General features: G+C 39.7%; 1 protein-coding gene across 2 annotated transcripts; it reads right to left on the reverse strand.

The window, feature by feature from the left end:
- Positions 1-2,286: 2,286 nt before the first annotated feature.
- LOC146627024 (PDZ domain-containing protein 7-like) lies at positions 2,287-13,159 on the reverse strand. Of its 2 annotated transcripts, XM_085360994.1 has the most exons (17): positions 12,953-13,159; positions 12,287-12,424; positions 11,993-12,167; positions 11,703-11,879; positions 11,137-11,284; positions 9,934-9,994; positions 9,665-9,839; positions 9,347-9,570; positions 9,098-9,262; positions 8,449-8,457; positions 8,277-8,392; positions 5,053-5,144; positions 4,791-4,882; positions 4,477-4,548; positions 3,495-4,109; positions 2,815-2,915; positions 2,287-2,484 (listed from the first exon to the last, which is right to left on the reverse strand). In XM_085360994.1, exons 1-17 carry the CDS (start codon positions 13,113-13,115, stop codon positions 2,341-2,343), a joined length of 2,667 nt encoding a protein of 888 aa, XP_085217120.1. In that variant the 5' UTR covers positions 13,116-13,159; the 3' UTR covers positions 2,287-2,340. The 2 variants fall into 2 exon arrangements, with proteins under 2 accessions (XP_085217120.1, XP_085217119.1); XM_085360993.1 differs by lacking the exon at positions 8,449-8,457.
- Positions 13,160-22,303: the final 9,144 nt, after the last annotated feature.

Genomic DNA, 22,303 nt, shown 5'->3' on the forward strand with positions numbered 1-22,303 from the left:
AATTTAAAGGCGTGAAATTGGACTGTCTAGTTCTGATTAGCGTCACCGCTGTCTCGGTGGAGTTTAATAAACTCGGCCGTCTGCTTCTTGCTATCTAAAATATAACCAGACACTGGTGTAAATTCTCGACTGTCTCATACTTCTGTTTAATAAGTTTTCTGTTTGACGTTTAGTCAGCTGTGTGAAAACCAAGGAGGAACCCACCCGGGGGATTAATAAAGTTTTATTTTATCTAATCTAATAACTTTAATCTCAGCCAAACCGATTTACTCACGAACAAACAAAACACTGAAAAAAGCCCAACAATAACATTTTTAGGTTGTCTAAGTGACTTATATATCACGTTTAACCCGAGCAGCGAAACTCCGCGGTGATCTGAAAATGATGTGCCGGGAGTTGTGCCGTTCTCGGCCGCATCAGTAACCCTCGAGCTCCCGGCTAGCTGTCGAGCTGGTGGGTAGCAGACGCCTCTGAAAACGTCGAAGCACTTTTGCAAATATGGGATATCTTGATAAACCGAGCAGATATTTGATGTTTACACAACTACTTTCTCGCCTGAAAATATGTTAAAAGTTTATTTTGTGACCCAGAAAGATTAGTATGAGTAATTTTAAAACTTAGTAGCGGCCGCCATTGCTGGAAACTGGAGTTTGGCTAGGCCGCGCTATGAATTCTGGGATATGGTAGTAATTTGGACAGCCTTCGGCGCGTCGCTGTGACGTAATCGGTCTACAAATGCGGCCTCAGGAGGATGCAGCCCATGAATTGTATAATATAATCGCAGTATAATCGCAGCCTTTGCGGTTAGAAAATTGCACTTGATCATGTCGCGATATTATCGCAAATGCGATATATCGTTCAGCCCTAATCAATAATCATGTTAAATAATCAGGATTGCAAGATTTTGTCCAAAATTATCATGATTGTGGCTTTTGCCTAAATCGAGCAGCCTTATTTTGTGGTTGTGGACCTGCTGCTGAGCATGCAGAAGTAAATAAGGGAGAGGTTGTCAGTGTTGGGAATTAGATGCAGTGTTTTGGATCTCCTCAAACATCCAGATATTAAAGGGAAATCATAATGCCTAATTTCTTATATCACACAGTATATTGTGACTGTTTTTCCCCTTTATCATTGTTTTGTTTTTTAATCATAATTGGAGAAACTACTCTCAAAGAGGTCGTCGTTTTTCTGTGTGGATAAAGTGTTATGAACGTTTCCGTATTACTCATCGCTGAAATGGCGAGCTCTTGTACCAAGTGACGTTTTCGTTTAAAGTCAAACTAATTTTCCACCGACTGCTTGAATCTGTTTATTTACGCCCCTGTACCACAGGAGGAGACGCGTCCTGTTCCTCTCTCACTGCTGAGTGAATCATTATTATCCTCCATTATTATGTAAATAAACCTCACTTGTCCATAACATGATAAAGTTTTCTTCCAGAGATGTGTTCATCTCACAATAAAAGCATAGCCACTGTGAATAGACCAAAGCAATGTCCCACGTTCTATATTTTGCTCCTACAGATATGATGCCTGTATATTACTGTTTGTGTAGATGTTTGTTTTGGTTCCTCAGTATAATTTTATAATCCACAATATTTGTATGAAAACATTAAATGTATATTTTCATGCTGTACATTTCTTGAACAAACCCACTCTGGTTTTAATAATAAAAAAAGAGACAAAAGTTTAACAGCTGTGTCAGTTTGTATTTATTACACCAGGTCTTTCCTCCATGTACAGATGTATTTTCTCCCATTTTTAATTCTTTGTTTACATTTAGTATTTTCTGGTGTAACTTTTCAGAAATCCTTCTTGCTAGCTGCTGTCCACAGGAATATTGTGAATGGTCCGTGTCTGCCCTCTTCAGGTAGAAAATTGAATTTAAAGCCACCTTAACGTGGATTCTTATTAATATTCAGTCCACTGGGGCTTTCAAAGGCACTCAAAAGTTAAAGTTTGCCATCCTGCACAGTTTAAAATTCAGGAGCATAACCTACAGTTCTCCATCTGTTATGCACTAATGGATATTGGTCAAACAAGTTAAAAATGTTCTGGACGGGCACTGGCCCCAGGGTTGTGAAAAAGTGAGAGATTTCATTTGTACACAAACACAACTTTTTGGTTTGTTCATTTTCTCTTAAATATTATCTGCAGCTTTGCTTCAGTTCAGAAAGTTTCTGTGTCCTTGTTCCCAAATTTAACTTGAATGGCAAAAAATGCATACCAGTCCTCAGCAGTGTGTGTGCTGGTAAAAGTTTACCTGTGTCCAAGTTAAATTCCGGCGGCTGCTTATCACTGGATATTTTTTCTAAATCCACAAAAGCATCTCAGAGTCCTTTCAAAGATCTTTGGGGACTTTGACAACAAACTCCATGGGGTCTTTGGCCTTATTGCTGAAGGCTTTTCGGATTATGTCAACGGCATGCTGATGGGTGACCCCTTGCAGTGAAACAGCATCCACAGACACCAACTCAAATCCAGCCTGGGAAACAGAGGGAGATCCAGTCAGACACTGACAGAATAAATGCACTGAACTATATACACTCATTGGCAACTTCATTAGGTACACCTATTCAATTGTTTGCTTGCAAATATCTAATCAGCTAATCACACATGGCAGCAACTCAGTGCAAACCTAGAAATGAATGGGCTTCAGCAGCAGAAACCCACACAACATGCTACTCCTGTTAGGTAAGAACAGGAAACTGAAGCTGCAATTTGCTGCAATCACTAAAATTGGACAATAGAAGATTTCTGCCTGGTCTGATAAGTCTTCTTTCTATAAGATTTCTGCTTGGTACTGTCATGTTACCTTGAGAACTTCACAGGTGGAGGCAGCTCCTCCAGGAAAGATCTTCTCAATCTTCACCACCGGCTGAACCTTTGACTCCATCCCACCAGATATACTGATACCTGCAGCATCACAGCAGCACAAGTCAGAGGCGTACTTGGAGGCATACATAAACAATGTCATATTTAATCTAAATATAGGAAGTAAATACAAAAATGTATGTCATACAGTTAGTATTTTCCAGTGTTTTCCACAGGATCAATCAATTCCATGCATACTGTTGCAACACAATGCGTTCTTGCAGCTCGGCATTATGTTTTGAGAGCCAGGGTATCGAGGGGCAGGCTACCACATGAAAATCAAGCATGTCAGCTTGTTTCCAGCCTCAGATTTTTTTAGAAACACATTTCACTGGATTATTTTTCTGATATGTGATAAACATTTGCAATTGAAATGATTTTTAATTTTCACTTTGATATGTGAGAGCAGACTGCACACATTGTTTTTCCAATTGTTTTTAAATGGCTGAAGGAGAAGGCTGTATACCAAGCATCTCTTGCTCAGAAGCATTACTAAAAATTACTTCCATTATTCTGTAATTAGTCGCATGAAAGTTTATAATGCCTCAGTTTAACTTGGTTTGGGAAACTAGGTACAAAGTTATTCTGAATGTGAGAGTGGCATCAAATAAAGTTACTTACCCAGAGACTGTTTGGTCTTGGAGATGCTGACAGTTCGGAGCTCATACTCCTGTTTGGAGTCGCTGCCATTGATCCTGTCCTCAGAAGAAGCCTGATGACCGTTCACCTGTTCACTCCCCAGTTTCTGATTTGAACCAAACACCTGCGACAATAAAGGCCGACTCCTGCGAGCAGCGCTCTGCAGCGTAAACACGGCTTCTTTACTCCTGTCCCCACTTTTCTCCTTTTTGCCTTTAGAGCGACTGTTTCTTAATGGCGGCCGTCCCTGTTCTAAGTTCGTATCTCCCTTATCTGAAGTAGAGTGCAGCGACACCTCATCAAAATGGACGGAGCGAATCGTGCCGATCTCTGTCTGGAGAGGCGGCCTGGAGTCGGTGCTGCGGGCCAGCAGCCAGTTGGGGAGCACTGGACTGGCAGCTGGAGGTCTGAGGTCTCTGGACTCTGTGTTGTATCCATCCACCGGTATGTCCAGCAGAGGTGTGAAGGACCTGGAGGTGTGGAGCCTGTCTTTGGACACACGGGGCCCAGTCAAGCTGAGCTTCTCCAGCTCCTCCAGCAGGTGGCCCTCCTTCTCCACCTCCTCAGCACTGTGGAGCTCAAAGCCTCCCCGGTAATCTAGAAGGAGAACAAATGTTGTTACAGGAACTATTTTCAAGTTCAATACACTTTCACTTCAGGCTGAGGTTTGAAAATGTTTCACAGTTGAATGGAAAGTATGGAAGCCCATTTAACCCCCCCAAAGATCTCAAACCTTTTCAATCAAACATAAATAACAATAAAAGAGGTTAAACAATAGTGCCAATAAACACTGTTTTACTTTTCCAATATAAAAATCACATTCATCAACATAGTTTTACTTCATTGGTCCTTTCATCCCTCCTTGAGTGGATTTATGTCTCACCAATATGCTTAAAGAAAAAAAAAAGAATTTCATCCTTAGAAAAGCTAGACCGAGAAAAGGTCTAGCAGTGGAGGTGCTGACCTGGGATGGGAGTGATGAGGCGCCGTTTTGGTGTTCGACCAGAAATGGGAGAGCGAAGAGGAGGAGTCCGGACTACAATGGAAAGATAAGACAAATGCAACTTTACAGAAAGGTGGTAAATGGTGATAAGACAAAGAGTAAAATAATCATATTTTACAGGACAGAGAATTTCTGGGCCTACTGAGGTCCTACTAAACTGTGTTAAGTTAATGCTAATTTTTGGGCTAACTGAAAAGATACGGTTTGTAATATCAGAAAACAACTCTGACTCTGATGGTGCTCGAATATCATGATCAGATAATTCTCATACACACCTGAGCGATACTTGAGGATATCGTAGGCCTCGGCTTCAATGGCAGTCACCATGTTATTGAATACACTCAGATCAGAAGGAGGAAGCAGCATTCTGAGACACGTGGATGAACAAAAAATACGCTGAGTCATTGTTCTTACATCTTTAATTAGTCTTCAGCTCCTCAATGAGCAACATTTGGATTTCAGTTTGAGATGGTTATCCTGAAAAATCCTTCAGCCTCTCTGGAAACATTTCCAACGCCATTGTTTCCCTGTCCTTACCTCACTTCTCTAAGCAGCAGCAGCTTTTCAGGTCGGTCCAGCACAACCAGCAGTTGACGTATCAGATTTTCCACTGAACAATCTGCTACGTACTGAGAGAGTAAATACATTTAGTAAGCATTTAGCAGCTTTTATTACTTCCTTACATTTACAAGTGGACACTGAAACAAACTGTCCAAATGGGCCATTCTCACACCCAGGGCGTCAAAGCTGCTGGCTTGGGAAGGTGTCCTTTAGCATCTTTGCCCTGACACACCAACTTATGACATCAGTGAGACAGTACTTCACAGTTATCCTGTGATTTTACCAGAGGTGTGGACTCGAGTCACATGACTTGGACTCGAGTCAGACTCGAGTCATTAATTTTATGACTTTAGACTTGACTTGAAAAAATGTTCTAAGACTTGTGACTTGACTTGGACTTTTACACCAATGACTTGGGACTTGAATTGGACTTGAACCGGTTTACTTGAAAAGATTTGATATTTTACCCCAAATATAAAATTTAACATGCATATTATAGAGATTGAAAATGTGACGTCATTCACGGGTAGAACCGCAAAGGATTCTGGGAACTCGTGGCAAGCGGTACTAGCGCACGCAGGCTTTCAATTGAAATCAGTCACACAGCGATAAAAAGAAACACAAAAATGTCAAGAAGCCGTTGTATTATTAACTACAATAGCCGGTCGCATGACAGCCACGGGAAGCCGACGGGTAAAGAGATCGGTTGTTATCGGATTACGTCGTTGAAGAGAAATTGTTCGAGCCATGTTTCCGAAGTAACAAAGACGCGACTGGATTGCAGCCATTCAAAGATCAAATATAACGTCCCAGAACACTCCAGCTCACAGGTTAGTCTGCTCCAAGCATTTACACAAAGGTCAGTCTGCTGTTGTAGTTAATGCGTCATTTTCATAACATAATTGGTGATATAGGTTACAAGCAAGTCTGGCGCTGAACAGAAATTGTCGCGCTATGCTCCTTTATTTATTGTGCATAAATAGTGAATTGTCCTGACACAATATTGCGTTTCGCTTCTGTTATTATGGTACATTGACAAAAACATATACTTTTATTCACAGAATAAAACAGTTGTTTTGTATCACTAATTGTCCAGTGCGATTACAGCATACAATATTATTGTCACTGCTACATTTCTGTAAGGCGTACCAGAAATTATTTCCACTACTAATTAATTACCGTTAAGCTCAAAGGTTATATTAATAAACGGTTAACGAATGTGTATTTATGACGACGATTTGTGAGACTGGTAAACTTATGATACGTACAATGGTCTTTACTTTCTACACGGTGCATTTCAAGGTCCTGTACCCATCCGTCGGTAAACTGTACCTGGGCTTGTTGCAGTGACCGGAAGTTACTAAACTTCACGAGTGTATGCACTCACAAGAACCGTATAATTATAAATATGCATATAAATATGCTACGATGAGATAGCTGACTTCATCTAACTAGCAAATGTTGTCCAGGCTACGTTGGTGATGCAGTTTTTTTTTAATGTGTATGATATTTTTGTCATGCGATTTTAAAGCCGGTGTTGTGCCAAAAAGTGATTGTCTGCCAAAAAGTGATTTCCAGTGTTTCTGTGTATTTTTTATGTGTAATATCTTTACGTATGTTCGTAAATAGACTTCGGTGAACAGGGGATACAAAGGGGTTACATAAAGAATTAAAAAATTATCTGTTTTTTAAGTATCTTTACAACTTGTACTTACATTATAACCAATCCGGTCCTTTATCCCCACTTAAAATATTTTTACAGAACTATTGTAATATTTGCTGCCATTTCTGCTGTCCTGTTGGGCAACTTACTCTTACAAAATACATTTTTAATGTTAATGAGATTTTTTTTACTGCATAAATAAAGGTTATATAAAAGTCGCTGCCAAAAACTGATTGCGGCTTGTATCTTGCTACACGAATGTTGTTTGTGGCTCAAGATGACTTTATGTCATCCATAAGGGATGCATTTGACATATGTTTAACATATTATAGCCCAACAAGTTACTTATAGCACTTTAAATATGAGCAATCGCTTTTTGGCAAATACCGGAAATCAGTTTTTGGCAGACAATCACTTTTTGGCACAACACCGGTCCTACAACCGCATCCAAGAATAACATGCAGCTTATCTCAGAACTGTCGGTGAAAATTATTCTTGGAGCTAGGTTTAATTGAGCTGCATTTTAAAGAGGTGCAATTTCACAATTTGTGTATATTTTCTAAGTTCACTATTTTGTCATGTGTTGAGAAAAACACAGATTTAAAAATTACATGGTCTAATATTTACATTTAGCATAACTGCAACATACTTTTTTCTTTTTTTAAAGACTCGAAAGGACTTGAAATTCAAAATTTCAGACTTGTGACTTGACTCGGACTTTTACACCAGTGACTTGAGACTCGACTCTGACTTGCCTGACATTACTTGAGACTTGACTTGAGACTTGAGGATAAAGACTTGAGACTTACTTGAGACTTGCAAAACAATGACTTGGTCCCACCTCTGGATTTTACACCATGCATGGTTAATGTTGCAAACTGGCCTGTTTTCATGCCAATGAAAAATCCCTAAACAATAAAATGTTCTTTTCTCCTGCCTGCTAAACCTAAGACTACTGCTACAGCTACGCTAACACATCGCAAGTCTCTAAAACAGGACTGTTACCTCTCATCAATCAAAGCATAAATGCACCTTGGCTTCACTTACTAATCACTGTGTAGAAATGTTCCAATATCACAAACACAAAGTAATTGTACATACAAATTTACCACTGGATTAAAGACACCTGCACACCAGCCTATTTTGTTCTTACCAACATGCGTATGTCAGTGAATCAGAAACACAGTAAATATATGGAAAAATTAACTGAAACTATCATGTCTGAGGAGGACTGTGAAGAAGATCCAGTTTTCCTAAGTGTTTCTGTGGAATGGATGGCAGTAAAACACAGCCTGACTTTCATCATATGTGCACTCATGATCTAAGGTAGTTTGAAATTTAGTTGGAGAAAACAAACAAATTCAGCTAAGAAAATATTAATGAATCCTGGGTTTTGTTTTGTTTTTTGTTAAAACATTGTTACACATTTTTAGCGGCATCTGACAAAAAGGCATTTATTACTCCCTTGGATGAGGACACTACAGAGGTCAACACACAAACACTCAGTATGCCTACAGATTTTAACTCAGCGTCCTACCCTTCTGCACGTCTTCATTACAGCAGCCACTTCCTCCTCAGTCAGCAGCCTGCGGGCCATGTCCTCCACCACTCCAAGCATCTCTGAATTTGGCATCTCACCAGCCCGTCCTCCATCTAAAAACATTGCAGAGTGGAATCAATATTGAGTATGTGTGTCTAAATCAGGCAACCACCAAAGACTTCAATCCGGCCCACTGGATGGTACCGGGAAACGTAAAGAGGGGATTAAACTTAGTACTTCTTAACTGTATTTTCATAAGTTTTATTGCTTTTCTTGCTGATAAAGACCTCCCCCATGACAATTCACCATACACCAAAGTAATTAGCTAATAAATAAACAATTAGATGCCTGAAAAGTTCCTGTTTTTTCCACTGCCCAGTGATTGTTTCAGTTTGTCTGTTTGCTAGCAGGATTACTCAAAAAGAATAAAGTGAGGTGTGTGTGTGGAAATTATACTAGAGGTGGTGCTTGATCCAACAAAGTGATCTAGGAAAAAACGATTCTTTCTGTGACAAATTGGAACATATTTCACATAATTTCTTCAAAAATAAACTTAAAATAAAATAAGAAAAATTGGAAGATATCTTGATATAAAGGAAACATCACAAACAAAAAATTTGAATCTATGGACTCAAATCACATGCGATATGAAGACATTTTCAGCCTTGACAGGTATCTGCTGTCTATTTGCTTCATGTTATTTCTCGTTTGCTGTTTTAATTGCAGAAGATATTTCAGCATCTTCGCTGGCCGCACATCTCATTTTCAGTTTGATATAATGTGAATGTCACTGTAGCAATGAAAAGCAAGGCAGTTACCTTTCCCAGCCTTGTCTTTGGATGGGGACTTTGAACGCCCCCTTGAAGTGTCTCTCTTCCGTCCACCCTTGAAAAGCAAGTTAACGAAGGTCTTCGAGCGCTGCAGGGTGCTCTTCTCCTCGGGGTCCTTTCCTTTCTGCTTCTTCTCTTTTTTCTGCTTTATCTCTATGGTGGGGTAGTAACAGAAGGTTATTTACTGTACCGTTTAACCATTTCATTTTGATATATTTCACTCTGCTTCACTTTCACCTGACACAGTCACTTGGCTCTGTGACCTGGTGATGGGTCGGCTTGGCCTGCTAAGAGCCAGCAGCACGGCTGTTTTGGGAGACAATTTCTTCCCTTTGCTCTCCTCTCCACGAATCACCGTGTCTTTGAGCAGAGTGGTCCGTCCCAGGCTGCGAGTGGTGTCTGTCCCAGATCTCAGAGGTAGATCTGTCTGAATGGCAGTCTCTGTCTGCTCTGACTCAGACCTGAACATAAGAACTATCAGCATCACATGTGGTGTGGTCTGCAGAAGAACTTTAGCTTGAGTGCTTCTAAAGGGGAAACAAACCAGACACAGACCTCTGGTCCTCGGTGGAGATGCACACGTCCACCATGTCAGAACCAAATGGCAGGCTAGGCGGGAACATGACCTGCGACAGGCCGCTCAGAGAGCTCACCGGAGTCCCAGATGACAGAGAAGAGGCTGAAGAGGATTCTGAGCCCTGGGAGGAAGACTTCTGAGTACCATTGGCCACTAATAAAGAAAGATTAAAAGATTTAAAAGGATAAATTCACTCTGATATAAACAGAACAGAAGAAAACTTTAGAAGAAAAAAAAACATACATACATTTATTAAGCCATCTGTATTCTGCCACCATCTCCTTATAAGCAGGGTACCGTCCTGCTTCCTGTGAAGATAGGGTCACAGATATGCAAATAGATACAGTAGAAACAGTTAAACTTTTATGGGATCACTATATTTGACAAAGTGTAACCGGAGAACCACACGCCCAAAAACCTACATGACGAACACGTTTCCTTTCCAGACTTTCTAGTAATCTTTGATAGTTGGGATGGTTTCTAACTGTAGGATCTGTTTCAGTTACCAAAGTAAAAGATCTCCCAAACAAAAAAGTTGCACAATACACCGGCTCTATGCTTTGATCAGCACCTGATCCCAGCTGCCTGGTGAATAATGCACATGGCCTGGCTATTTTTCACAGTGCGAAACCCAAGCTCCGACAAGTTAAGTGAGTGAGGAATATTATGACTGCATGCCAGCTGTCGGCTCTGCCACACTAACTGCTGCTATATCGACCACGTAGCCATGCGACTGGAGTAGTTTGTGTTTGTGAGAGAATTCAAGATGAAAGTCAGGTAAGAGGTTAGAAAGGTGATACATGTCGGATCATCTGAAAGAGGCTTTAATGAAAGGGCTGGCATGCTTCCCATAAAAAAGACCGACTGCAGAACACAACGAGGCATCTTTAAGTTGTTAAGATTTTATTTAGCAGCAAACATCCAACTGAGACAGCTTTACTTCTACTAACACAATGTCAGGGCTGTGGATACAGCTAGGCATATGGTTTATTGACATCTTTTAATCAAAAGTATATATCTCAAACAGACCATAACATAACTTTATAGCTACTTTAAGCCTGGGCTCAAAGCAATACACTGTGCTGTAGGCACCTCTTTTCAGGTCAGCAACTTTCTGAAGCCTCAGTTTCCCAAATTAAGCCACTATGAAGCAAGATTTTCATCTTATCCTGGTAACTTCAGGGTTCACCCTGGGTTATCAGTGTCAATTTAAGACTTAGAATCACTGGCTTTGGTGTGACAGTTAGTATAATTTTATAATTATATAAAATTAGAACTATATAATTATATTAACTATAATTATGTAGTTAATCTAATTATATATTTTTAGAATTATATTAACTGTTTGTGTACCAGATTAAAAACCGAAACATTTTCTAGAGGCTATGACGTTCTTTGCATTTAACAAGCAATGTATTCTGCAATTTATGTCATACATCACCACCCTCACCTTGATGGTCAGCATAACATGTGTGTGACTCTTCAGGACTTCAACAGCACTGCTGTGGCTGATGTCCTCAAAGCTCACTCCATTGGCAGCCAGAATCTGGTCCCCCATCTTAATTCCGTTTTGCTCAGCCAGACCACCAGGATCCAATCTGGGACAATGAGACAAGCAAGGGCTTAAATGATGAACTGTGTCAGTATTTTGAAGCTCAAATACCAAATGCGTATCAGCTGCTGTTTGGATTTGGAGCTGTTGGTTTAACAAAAAGCAAGACTCTGAAACATTCTGAGTAGTTCTACGTCATTACTTGTACATTTTAGAAGAAAATGATCCTCAGATGAGTCAACAATAAAAACTTATTGTTTATTGCAGCGATATATTAGTGGCAGAGATTTTTTTATTGACTAAATAAACAGAAAGAAAAACATACAAAAAAATTACGCTATGAGAGGAGTGCATGTCAAAAGTTGGGCATTCAGGCATGTTTCAAACTTCCTTCTTCCCTTTTTAATTCCATTTAAATTTTATGAACATGCTTCTTTCTTTCTTTCTCTAGCAGGTGTACGTACTTGGAGACATAGATGCCCAGACCAAACTCCTGTCCCCCACGGATGTTGAAACCCAGGCAGTAGTCATCAGAGGTGGTGTAAAGGTGGACAATCCTTTGCAGGGCGCTGCCTGAGCTGGCCTCAGAAGGCGTCCGTCCACTCTCCTCCACCACCATACGCCTGTGAATCAGGTCCACCCTAAAAAAGTAACAGCACACCTCACTGCTGATCACTACAGGGAAAAAAATCTGACAGATTTTTTAAAAATAATTTTTGGGGAATAAACATGAATAGGAATACTGCTTTATTACCAGGTAGTTTTCTCCTTGGAGTAGCGGATACCAGGGACTTTGCCAACACGTCTCACCACCATCCTTAGCCTGTTGTTGCCCGTCAGCACCTTCACAGCACTGCTCATGGTGATGCTCTCCAGGCTGATGCCATTCACCTCCACCAGTTTGTCACCTACGAGCAGGCCTGCTGCCTCTGAAAACAAGCACACAAATAAAATACTGTGAGTAACAAACACAGCAAATGTTTATTCTGTGCACTCTCACATCTCTGGCTACATCTATTTATTTCCACAGAGACTAAATTAATCTTACCTGCTGCACTGTTGTCCTCTACCTTACTGACAAAGATGCTGAGACCATGTTCTGAGCCTCCACGCACACTGAATCCAAGCTTGCCGTCCACACACTTATCCACTGTGATTGTGTGGAGGTCCTCGCTATCATCACCACCTAAAGTGTTTAAAGTCAAAAGTTGTTGGTGATTGTGGTGAATATTTCAATGGGGTCAAGTATCTACGGAGTTTGTAATTAAAAACATTTTTGGCCAGTTTTCAGAAATAAAATTTTTCATTCCAGGTCTGCTTTTATGTTTAAAAATGCTGCATTATCTCATTAAACATACTCCAATTAGCATAAATTAGCATCTTGCATTACAACATGCAGAAAAATCAAGACCTTTTTCTTTCTCTTAGTATAAAAGAAGACATGTTACAGAAGCACAATAGCCCCAAATATTAAACCTAATCTGCAGTGCCTGTGCATTTGTCCACAGAATTTAATTCTTGTGATTGTAAGCTTGAGTATAAAAGTGTTGTGGATTCATGTTGTGAGACTTATGCTTGGTTTAATGTATTGATAACAGAATGCTAAAACTATTTGTCCGCTCTCTATGACTAATAAATTAGAAGGAATCACTGTTTAGTCATCAGGAGTGTTACAAACTGCACTACACCAGCAGCCAGCTTGACTGCTCCTTACCATCCACAGGAGAGTTGATGAGGATGACCCGACCCATTGGTGAGGAGGATCGGATTCCACGCCGGCGCTGCTCCTTCTTCCGTAAGAGGTTGCGCGTAGCTGTGTGTGACCCTTGGGTCCCTGGGGTCTTCTCTCTGCGGGATGGGTCTGACGACTGAGCCATGGAGGCTGGCGGGGTCTCCTTTCACACACTCTCAGCTCCACGCAGAGGACTCTACAGGAGCACAGAGCAGACGGATTGTCTTGTATTCCCTGCATGGTGATACTGCATTATACTCACATTTAAGAGAACTTCAAATCACTCGAATGTGCAGTGGTGTAAACTGGATTTTACTCACTGAGGTTGGCTGTTTTCCCACATGATAAGTGACTCTTTTGCTTCCTGGAGTCACACTCTGGCCCATTCCTGCCCATGTTGCATTGTTCTCACCTGTCTGAGTCTCAGAACCAAATCAATATTGGATGCATGAATAAAAACTTGCACATCATATGAATACACCATAATGCATTTGGATGTAAAAGAAACAAATAAACAAAAACCTGTCGAACATATGGAGCTACCAAATTCTTTCCAAATCAGCTCAGGAAAGGTTCACTCTTAAGCTATTCTTGCTGCAGAAGGTGAGGTAAGAAATAGGATTTAACTGGTTTATTTAAGTCCTGTCTGACCCACTTAAGAGTCACGAAGTCACATGGTGCTGATGCCATGGTTACATGTCACTAAGAGTTACCATCTTGGGGTTCCCCCTGAGCGCCTCACTGAGCTTCAGGACCAAGGACAGCGACGCTAAATAACGTCAAAAGTTACGTCAAACGGCCAAATTTAAGTTTAGCATATAAATATTCAAATGAGAAAACGTGTAATAAACGTGCTCTGCGTCTTAATTTAATCCAGCTTCTATAGTATCTAAAACGTCAGTGCTAAATTTGGATATTTTTTGCAATATGGTGTCTGAGAAAATAAAGACGCGTAAATAAATACCTACCACTCATTTCGTGCTCTGAACACCGCTGACTTCTTCTAACGTTTTCTGCTTAAGTACAACCAGGCACTACGAAGCTTCCACTCTATCCTTTCTATTCACCCCATATTCTTTAAATTAAAACAACCAACTCTGCTGTTTCGTATACCTGAGTCTATGTTTGTGGGAAATGACTCAACGCACCTGGCCTGGACATTTCTGGCGTCAACAAAGCCCCGCCCCCACAATCCGTCCATTGGCTGGATTGCGTTGAATTGAGAGTGCTTTATTGGACGCATAACACGCCAATCAAATGACATTGCATAACAGCCAAACTAGCCATACCTATCAAATAAAGGTAGTAAACTGCAAGTAAATCACACAAGTAATAGTTGGATATATTAATTAAAAGGAAATTCTAATAAACTCAATATACCTAAGCACCATTTATATTTATTCTATATTTATTATATTTATTTTACTGTAACACTGTGGTTTAAGTTGGTTTTCAGGATCAGATCAACAGTAATGCAACCAGAAAAAACGAACTAAGTATGTGTGTCAAAGCTAAATTTATATTTATTATACATGTATAAATTATATATTGCTTGCTTTTAATTGAGTATTTCTCCAGTACTACTCCCTGAGTAAGAATGCAGGCATTTAGAATAGAATAGAATAGAATTCAACTTTATTGTCATTGCACATGCACAGGTACAGGGCAACGAAATGCAGTTTGCATCCATCCAGAAGTGCTTTAGTGATATAGATATATTACAATATATATTAGCAATAATATAGATATGTGAGTATATTACAGAAATGGGTCTATTATGGTATGTTATAATGTACACGGTATGAAGTATGTTGTGAATATTCTATAACTATAAGTATGTACAGGCTGTAGTGAGTACAAGCTATGTACAGGCTATGAACAGGATATAAATATGAAAAACTATACAGAATATGAAATAAATAACTTTAAAGAAATCTGAGATATACAGTTATACAGAAATGGGAACTATGCAAGTTGTAAACAGTTGTAGGATTAAAGATTATCGAATGTACAGAATGATTATTTACACAGAGCTATACAGTAGTGCAGTTAAGATAAGTGAGGGTGTAGATAGTTTCTACAGAGGCTATATAAAGTGCTAGTGGTTGTGAGTGGTGGTTCAGTCCGTGTTATTATTGTGTGTTTGAGGGTACAGTTGTCCATTGTGGGTGTGTGTATGTTCAGTCCATGTTTTAACGTGGGTCAGATGTCAGGAGGCAGAGTTCAGGAGTCTGACAGCTGTGGGGAAGAAGCTGTTCCGGTACCTGGTGGTCTTAGTCCGGAGGCTCCTGTGGCGCCTCCCAGAGGGCAGGAGGGTGAAGAGTCCATGTGATGGGTGACTGGGGTCTTTGATGATTTTGATTGATTGATTGATTGGTAATTTATTTCAACATGTGAACAATATACAAGTACATTTAGAAAAGAAATAAGAGAGAAAAAAAATACTATACAAATTACATACAAAAAAACATTCTGATTAATTTACATGTTGAAAGGGAGTGGGAAGAAGTATACACTTATTTAATCCCACCCCTGTCCCATAAATTATCAGTGAATATTTAGTCAGCTTCCTTACTGATATAATTTGTAATAAAAATAGTGAACAGATTTCTGATATACTATATACTATAATATCACATCATGAATTTTTTGTTTGTTTGTTTTTAAATAGAGACATTCACTTAATTCAAATATTTTCCTTTTCTTTATAGATCGAGAAGATCGTATTTTTATAACTCTTTTTGAACAGTTTTATGTTTGGACATTGCTTTAATTCCATATTCAGTTTGTTCCATAGTTTCACTCCTTGAACAGAAACACAAAAGCCTTTTCTTATAGTACGTACCTTCATTGTTTTGAAGTTACAAAAACCCCTTAAATTATAACTTCCTTCTTTCAAAAAAAACATACTCTGAATATTACCTGGCAGTTCTTTATTTTTTGCTTTGAATAGAATTTGTGCTGTTTGGAATTTCACTATATCGTCAAGTTTCAATATTTCAGACTGCAAAAATAGTGAGTTTGTATGTTCCCTATAACCTGCATTGTGGATGATTCGAATTGCTTTCTTTTGAAGAGTAAAAAGTGAATGTAATGTGGTTTTATAGTTATTGCCCCAGACCTCTGCACAATAGCTTAAGTATGGTGAAACCAGTGAACAGTAGAGAATATGAAGTGATGTTCTGTCGAATACCTGTTTTGCCTTGTTTAGTACTGCAATGCTTCGTGATACTTTGGAATGAATATATCTTACGTGAGCTCTCCAGTTAAGTTTTTCATCTATTATTACCCCCAGAAATTTATTTTCACTGACTCTTTCAATATCAACACCATTTATTTGAATCTTTGCATTTGTATTTAAACTACTATTTCCAAATAACATCAGTTTAGATTTATTCATTCATTCATTTATTTTCCCAGCCCTTTTCAGACACCGCTTCCTGTAGATGTCTTTTATGGCAGGAAGTGGTGCTCCGGCGATGCACTGGGCAGTTTTCACGACCCTCTGCAACGCCTTCCGGTCCGAGGCAGAGCAGTTCCCGTACCAGACTGTTATACAGTTGGTCAGGATGCTCTCGATGGTGCAACGATAGAAGTTCACCAGGATGTCTGAGGACAGGTGGTTCTTCCTCAGAGTCCTCAAGAAGAAGAGGCGCTGGTGAGCCTTCTTGACCAGCTTGGAGCAGTTGGTCGTCCAGGTGAGATCCTCGGAGATGTGGACTCCCAGGAACTTGAAGCTGCTCACACGCTCCACAGCCGTCCCCTTAATGTGGATGGATGGATGTGGGTCAGCATTCCTCCTGTAGTCCACTATGAGCTCCTTGGTCTTCTCGGTGTTAAGCAGCAGGTTGTTTGTGTCGCACCACTCAGCCAGACGATCCACCTCCTCCCTTTAGGCGGCCTCATCGTTGTCACTGATGAGGCCAATCACCGTGGTGTCATCTGCAAACTTAATGATGGTGTTGGAACCTGTTACGTCTGGTTCAGTTTGGGTAAGAAGGAAAAACAGCCGAGTCCGTGTAGGTGACAAAAATAGTGATTTTATTACATGCTTCTAAGACAGAAGCATGGGAAGACAAGCGTACAGCCACAGATCTCCCAAGAGTGGACCATTCCCCATCCTTATATAACCCATGATGACATCACACAGTTAGACCTTACTGGAAATGATAACAGTCTCCCCATAGTCCAAAGTTCTCCTTATACAAACATCAGATGATACTTTAGAGAAAAACAAGTGTGTGACATGTCATGTTGTGCAGTTCTGTGAGCCTGTGTGTCCAACTAGAGAATGTCCTGACATGACCTCCCTGTGTAAATAAGTGTGAACGTGCGTGTTTACATAACTCTCTATGTGCATGTTCTGATGTAGGCCTGCAAATGAATTAGAACAAGGTCCTGCTGGACCCTCCAGTTATGGACGGTGAATACAATGCTGTGGATACCATTTGAGACTTGATTACAATGATGATAATATGCATACATTAATCTTTACTCAGATTACCATAGATATAAAACAAAGATTATACTGTCATCAGATTCCACAATGGTAAATGATTAATGATTGATACTTCTAATTATAACTGTGATCATAAGAATACAAAATAAAATATCTCCTGGTCACAAACCATCAGCAGGTCTGCAGTCGTGGGTGAAGAGGGAGTAGAGGAAAGGGCTCATCACACAGCCTTGTGGTACACCGGTGTTCATCGTGATTGTAGATGAGCAGCGGTTATCCAGCCGGACATGTTGGGGGCGGTTGGTCAGGAAGTCCAGTAACCATTTGCAGATGAGGGAACTGATGCCCAGGTCTGTCAGTTTCCTGATGAGTTGTGAGGGGTGGATTGTATTGAATGCTGAACTGAAGTCTATAAACATTTAATTGCTTTTTAAAAATGTGAAAATACAATTTCTTATTGCCAAAACTGCAAACATTTCCATGAAATTTTAAAAGCTATGAACTAGAAATAACTTTTAATAGCTTGACATGTTATGAACAGCCTGTTTTCCTACTCCATATACAGTCAAAGGAGCTTGCAAAGAAAAGCGTCTGGACTTCTTTAAGTTACTTGAAGACGTTTCACCTCCCATCCGAGAAGCTTCTTCAGTTCTAAGGTCAAATGGTGGAGAGTCCCAGATATAAACCTAGTGGGAGTAACCCCCCACAGAGGGACAAAAGGACCCCCTGATGATCCTCTGAGCCAAGGTGTGAAACTGGGTGTGGGTCCCAATCAGCCAGAGTTTCGGGTGAGTTCATTGTGAAACCTGGCCCCACCTTATCATGAGAATACCTGAGATCAGTAGCGTGTATTTTGTATGTTCAGTGGAGACATGTCATGTCAGTTGTTGTTCTACTAGTAGAAACAACAGTGACAGTTTTTTCCTGGGCCCAGTAAATTGATGCCATTCTTGCTTGACCCATGCTGTCAAAAGGTTTGGTCTTCTCTGAACCCAGGAATTCAATATTTAGCCATTCTCTCTTATTTAGGGCATAAATACTTCTTACAGTTAGCTGTGGGGGTGCACAGGGAGAAAGCTTGAGCTCTGAAATGGCAGAATCCTTTGTTCTGTGCTCAGGTTTCTCTTGCGCCATTTCACTGCAAGAGTGCAAACCAATGGAACTGGGTCCATGACTCTCATAGATCAGTTCATCATCATCGTTGCTTCTGACATTTTTTTCTGTCTGAGCCGATGGCTGCACAGATGTATATCGTTCACGAGCTTTTTCAGCTATATATGATGCAATATGTGGAAAAATATTTTCCACAGCATATGTGGGAACCACACCAAGAATAGTGTCTATGTTTGCAGAGCAAATGGGTTTAACTAAAGCCGGTGGTTGTGCAGTGGCTGAAAGGCACTTGCTCCACTCACTGTTGGAATTTCTAGTTGGACTGCTGTGAGTTCTGATTGCAATTAAAAGTATTTTTTGTCGTCCGCTGAAAAAAACTGAAACCTTCATGTTTATGAAGTAGTTACATAAGAGAGTTTGTGTTGCCAGTATTTAGGTTTGTTTTTATTTTTTTCTTATACCAGCGATGGTCTCAAAGCTTCTGGTTCTATTGTGCCATAATGGTCACTTTGAAAGTGTGCTGTCCTTTGGATGTTTGCCTTCTCTTCACCCTTCTTTTTTTTTCTCATCCATGTGCTGTACTCATCATCTCTTCTGCTCTCTCCTCCTGTGAGGAATACAGTCAGTATGTGTCAGAAAAGCCAAATCTCTAATATCTGATGTGATTATTAGGTTATTATCTCATAGATTTTCTCTGCCTATTTTATACAGTGACCCAATCAAGAAATATCAGCTATCAGAAAAGCAACATTTGAATGGACTATTTCATGCCATAGTCCTATTTGACATTGTTTTTTTTTAACTGGGATGTTTTCGTCTACATTTGATTTATTACATACAATTCATTCTCTGTAGTGTCATTAAATATATATTAATACAGCTTGAGCAATTGATCAATGTTTCAGTCATTATGCAAATGTCCTGTTTATAAGGTTGAGGAAAGCTACATTGAGAGCATCTCCCAACCTTTGTCCAGTTTAACAAGATCAACTTTTTGGGATTGCCCTACGGGATGATTGTGGTGACGGACTACTAGTCTATTGTGCGCTGCACACGTGGGTTTGAATCCCATCCTTGTTGCTGTACTTGGGTCTTCAATCTGTTGGGATGTGGTGAATTACATCCTGGGTCACTTCTGTTATACTTCAAAGATCAAACACAGGAAGATATCTGTCTCTGCTGAAGAAAAACAAACAAACATGACCTCATGCACAAATGAAATCACTGCAAATTAAATGAATGAAAGGCTTGGATGTGTTTACTAGTCTCATAATATTTATAATTATACCTTAACATTTTTTTGTATAAATAAAAAATTTTTCATGTCGGCATATACTTGAAATATTATATTAAATATTTGTATTCCTTTTCTAAATAATACTGAAGTCATTGTTTCTCTTCCATAGAAGTGAGGTGTAGATGATGCTTCAGAATAGAAGCTGTCAAAGTGGTGACTGTGGTGTGAGTGCAACTGTGGTGTTTGTGCGGGTCACATGACTGAATCTTACTGGCAAACTTCTGTGAGAAAATGAACATAAAAAATGAGTTAACACAAAAGTTAGCCCAACATCATCACTTTAACAGACTAATGAAGAAGCTTCTTGAATGTCACAGATTTCAGTGGAATAAAAACTGGTCTGCTGATCTGGTAAAGCTGGGCTAAAATTTGGGTCATGGTTATGGTTGATATTCCTAATGTCACACAGTTAGTACTGCCACTGTAACTTAGTGTTCACAAACCTAAGGTCAATGCCTCAAAGAAGCTTGGTAGAAAAAGGGGAAAAGGATAAGAAAGAAAACGCTTCATAAATTACTGGATTATTTCATCTCTGAAAAGCAAAACAATCAGAAGGAAAAAAGTTTTAAACTGTTTACCACTCAAGGCCACATTAGGGACATAACATATGACCAGAGTGAGGAAACACACTATCGCCCTGTAAGGATCACAAGTTATTAATATATAATTGGTTGTTTTGTGCCTTTTTTCTCCTACTTTAACCACATTTTGGAAGCTTTTTCATAGCATTTAATGTCATCACAGGGAAACTAGTAATGATTGTGTGGACATGTCTGTGAAGGTTCTCAGTCATCCAGGTCATCGTAGTCAAAGGAGAACTGAAGAAGCTTCTTGAATGAGAGGTGAAACGTCTTCAAGCAACTTAAAGAAGTCCAGACGCTTTTCTTTGTAAGCTCCTTTGATTGTGTGGACATGTTTTTGAGAAATCCTTAATCAATTGTCCTCAACCACTGTGAATCTCTGGTGAACAACTTTTCGTTTTCTCTTGCTTTATCAAAATGTCAAATGTAAGATAAAAATTCTACTTTTAGCAAAGCTCAGACCTGCTCTGTCATTTTTATTTTATTTTATGTTTTGTCTTTGCATTCTTACAGCTGTGTTTTTATGTATCATCTTATACTGCAATGATCGTACCGTATGTATATCTGTATGTTTATTCCTGAACTCCTGCCAGACGACTGGTTCAATCTTCATGAAACTTACCCCATAAACTGGTTTCAAATTGTTAGTTAATATGTTTTCCTTCAAACTCTCAACTGTAACGGTCCGAAGCTACCAACGGTTTGGCAGAAACAGTCTGTAGGGGAAGTTTTTGTTTGATGTGTGGAATAATGTAAAGTAAGTGAAAATTGTAGAAAACCTTTACAAAACAAATGATCATTTTATATAATAAAAATCAAAAGACAAGCATATTCTCTGATGACGATAGATAAAAGTCAAGTGTAAAACCAAAATCCATTACTAAACATCTGACTAGACCTAGTGATACACCCATGACTAGCCCTCCATGCAAAAACACAAATAGGCTGCTTCAGTACAATTTGGTTGTGTTGGGAGGCGAACAGTCCTGACCTTGAAATATCCAATATTAAAGGTTTTCAACACAACTCCCACAAACAATACTGAATAGATCTAAAAATGTGAATTATATCTCTAAACTGAAATGTAGTCATGTAATTTTCCTCTCTGCACAGGGCTAAACCAAGTTTCCTCGCTACCAGAGCCACAGCTCCACTCCTCAAAGCATATACAATGCATTTTATTTAGATTTTGGGTAATGTTTGGTTTTTAAATAGACAGTAGACCCCTAACTTACTTGATCTTTTTTTCCAAACATTTCTCCCCTTAAGTTCTTCAGACAAGAACAGGGGGTGAACATCTGTGTGAATATTAGGGTAACCAGTTCCTCCAGTGAGAGGGTTCTGACTTTATCAAGAATAAGCTAAAGTTGCTACAGGTAAAGAGACACATTAAACACATCCCCTTTCAGGATTTAAGAAAGCTGAATGGGAACAGGGCCCTGTTTCAGGAAGCCGGTTTAGTGGAAAAACTGAGTAAGTATACCCTGAGTTAACGAAAACTCTGGGTTTTCGGTTTCACAAAGCGAGTTCAGCTGCAGCCTGAGTGAGTCACTATGACGACACACTCCGTGAAGCTAACCTGCCCCCTAGCAGGTTTACTACAACTAACCCTGACTGTCTCCGCCCCTTTGTCGGAAACCTGACAGTAGGAAGTGTCGGACATGGCGTGCCACTTCCTTGAAGAGCCAGTAGATCGTGAAGCCCAAATTCTCCGCAGAGCTCTCCGCCGGGAGAGAGTGATCAGAGCGCGTTTGGACATTTTATCATTTCCTGATGATTTTCTGTGCGAACGTTACCGTTTCTCAGCACAATCTATAATTTATTTGGATAACATCCTCAGGCCATATATTACGCATGTGACACATCGCGGACATGCTCTCAGT

Source organism: Diplotaxodon limnothrissa, linkage group LG8 (assembly GCF_057381915.1).
Source record: "Diplotaxodon limnothrissa isolate DT_005_m linkage group LG8, D_limnothrissa_male_GT1.1, whole genome shotgun sequence".
Classification (NCBI taxonomy): Eukaryota; Metazoa; Chordata; class Actinopteri; order Cichliformes; family Cichlidae; genus Diplotaxodon; species Diplotaxodon limnothrissa.

Bases quoted from the DNA above. Each gene is read 5' to 3' on its own strand.
- LOC146627024 (XM_085360994.1), bottom strand. From the start codon at position 13,115: ATGGCTCAGTCGTCAGACCCATCCCGCAGAGAGAAGACCCCAGGGACC. The intron at 9,995-11,136 runs GTGAGGGTGGTG...CTATCTTCACAG, and splicing joins ATGTTATGCTGACCATCAAG to GAAGCAGGACGGTACCCTGC. The intron at 4,549-4,790 runs GTGTGTATGAGA...TTTCCATTGTAG, and splicing joins TATCCTCAAGTATCGCTCAG to TCCGGACTCCTCCTCTTCGC.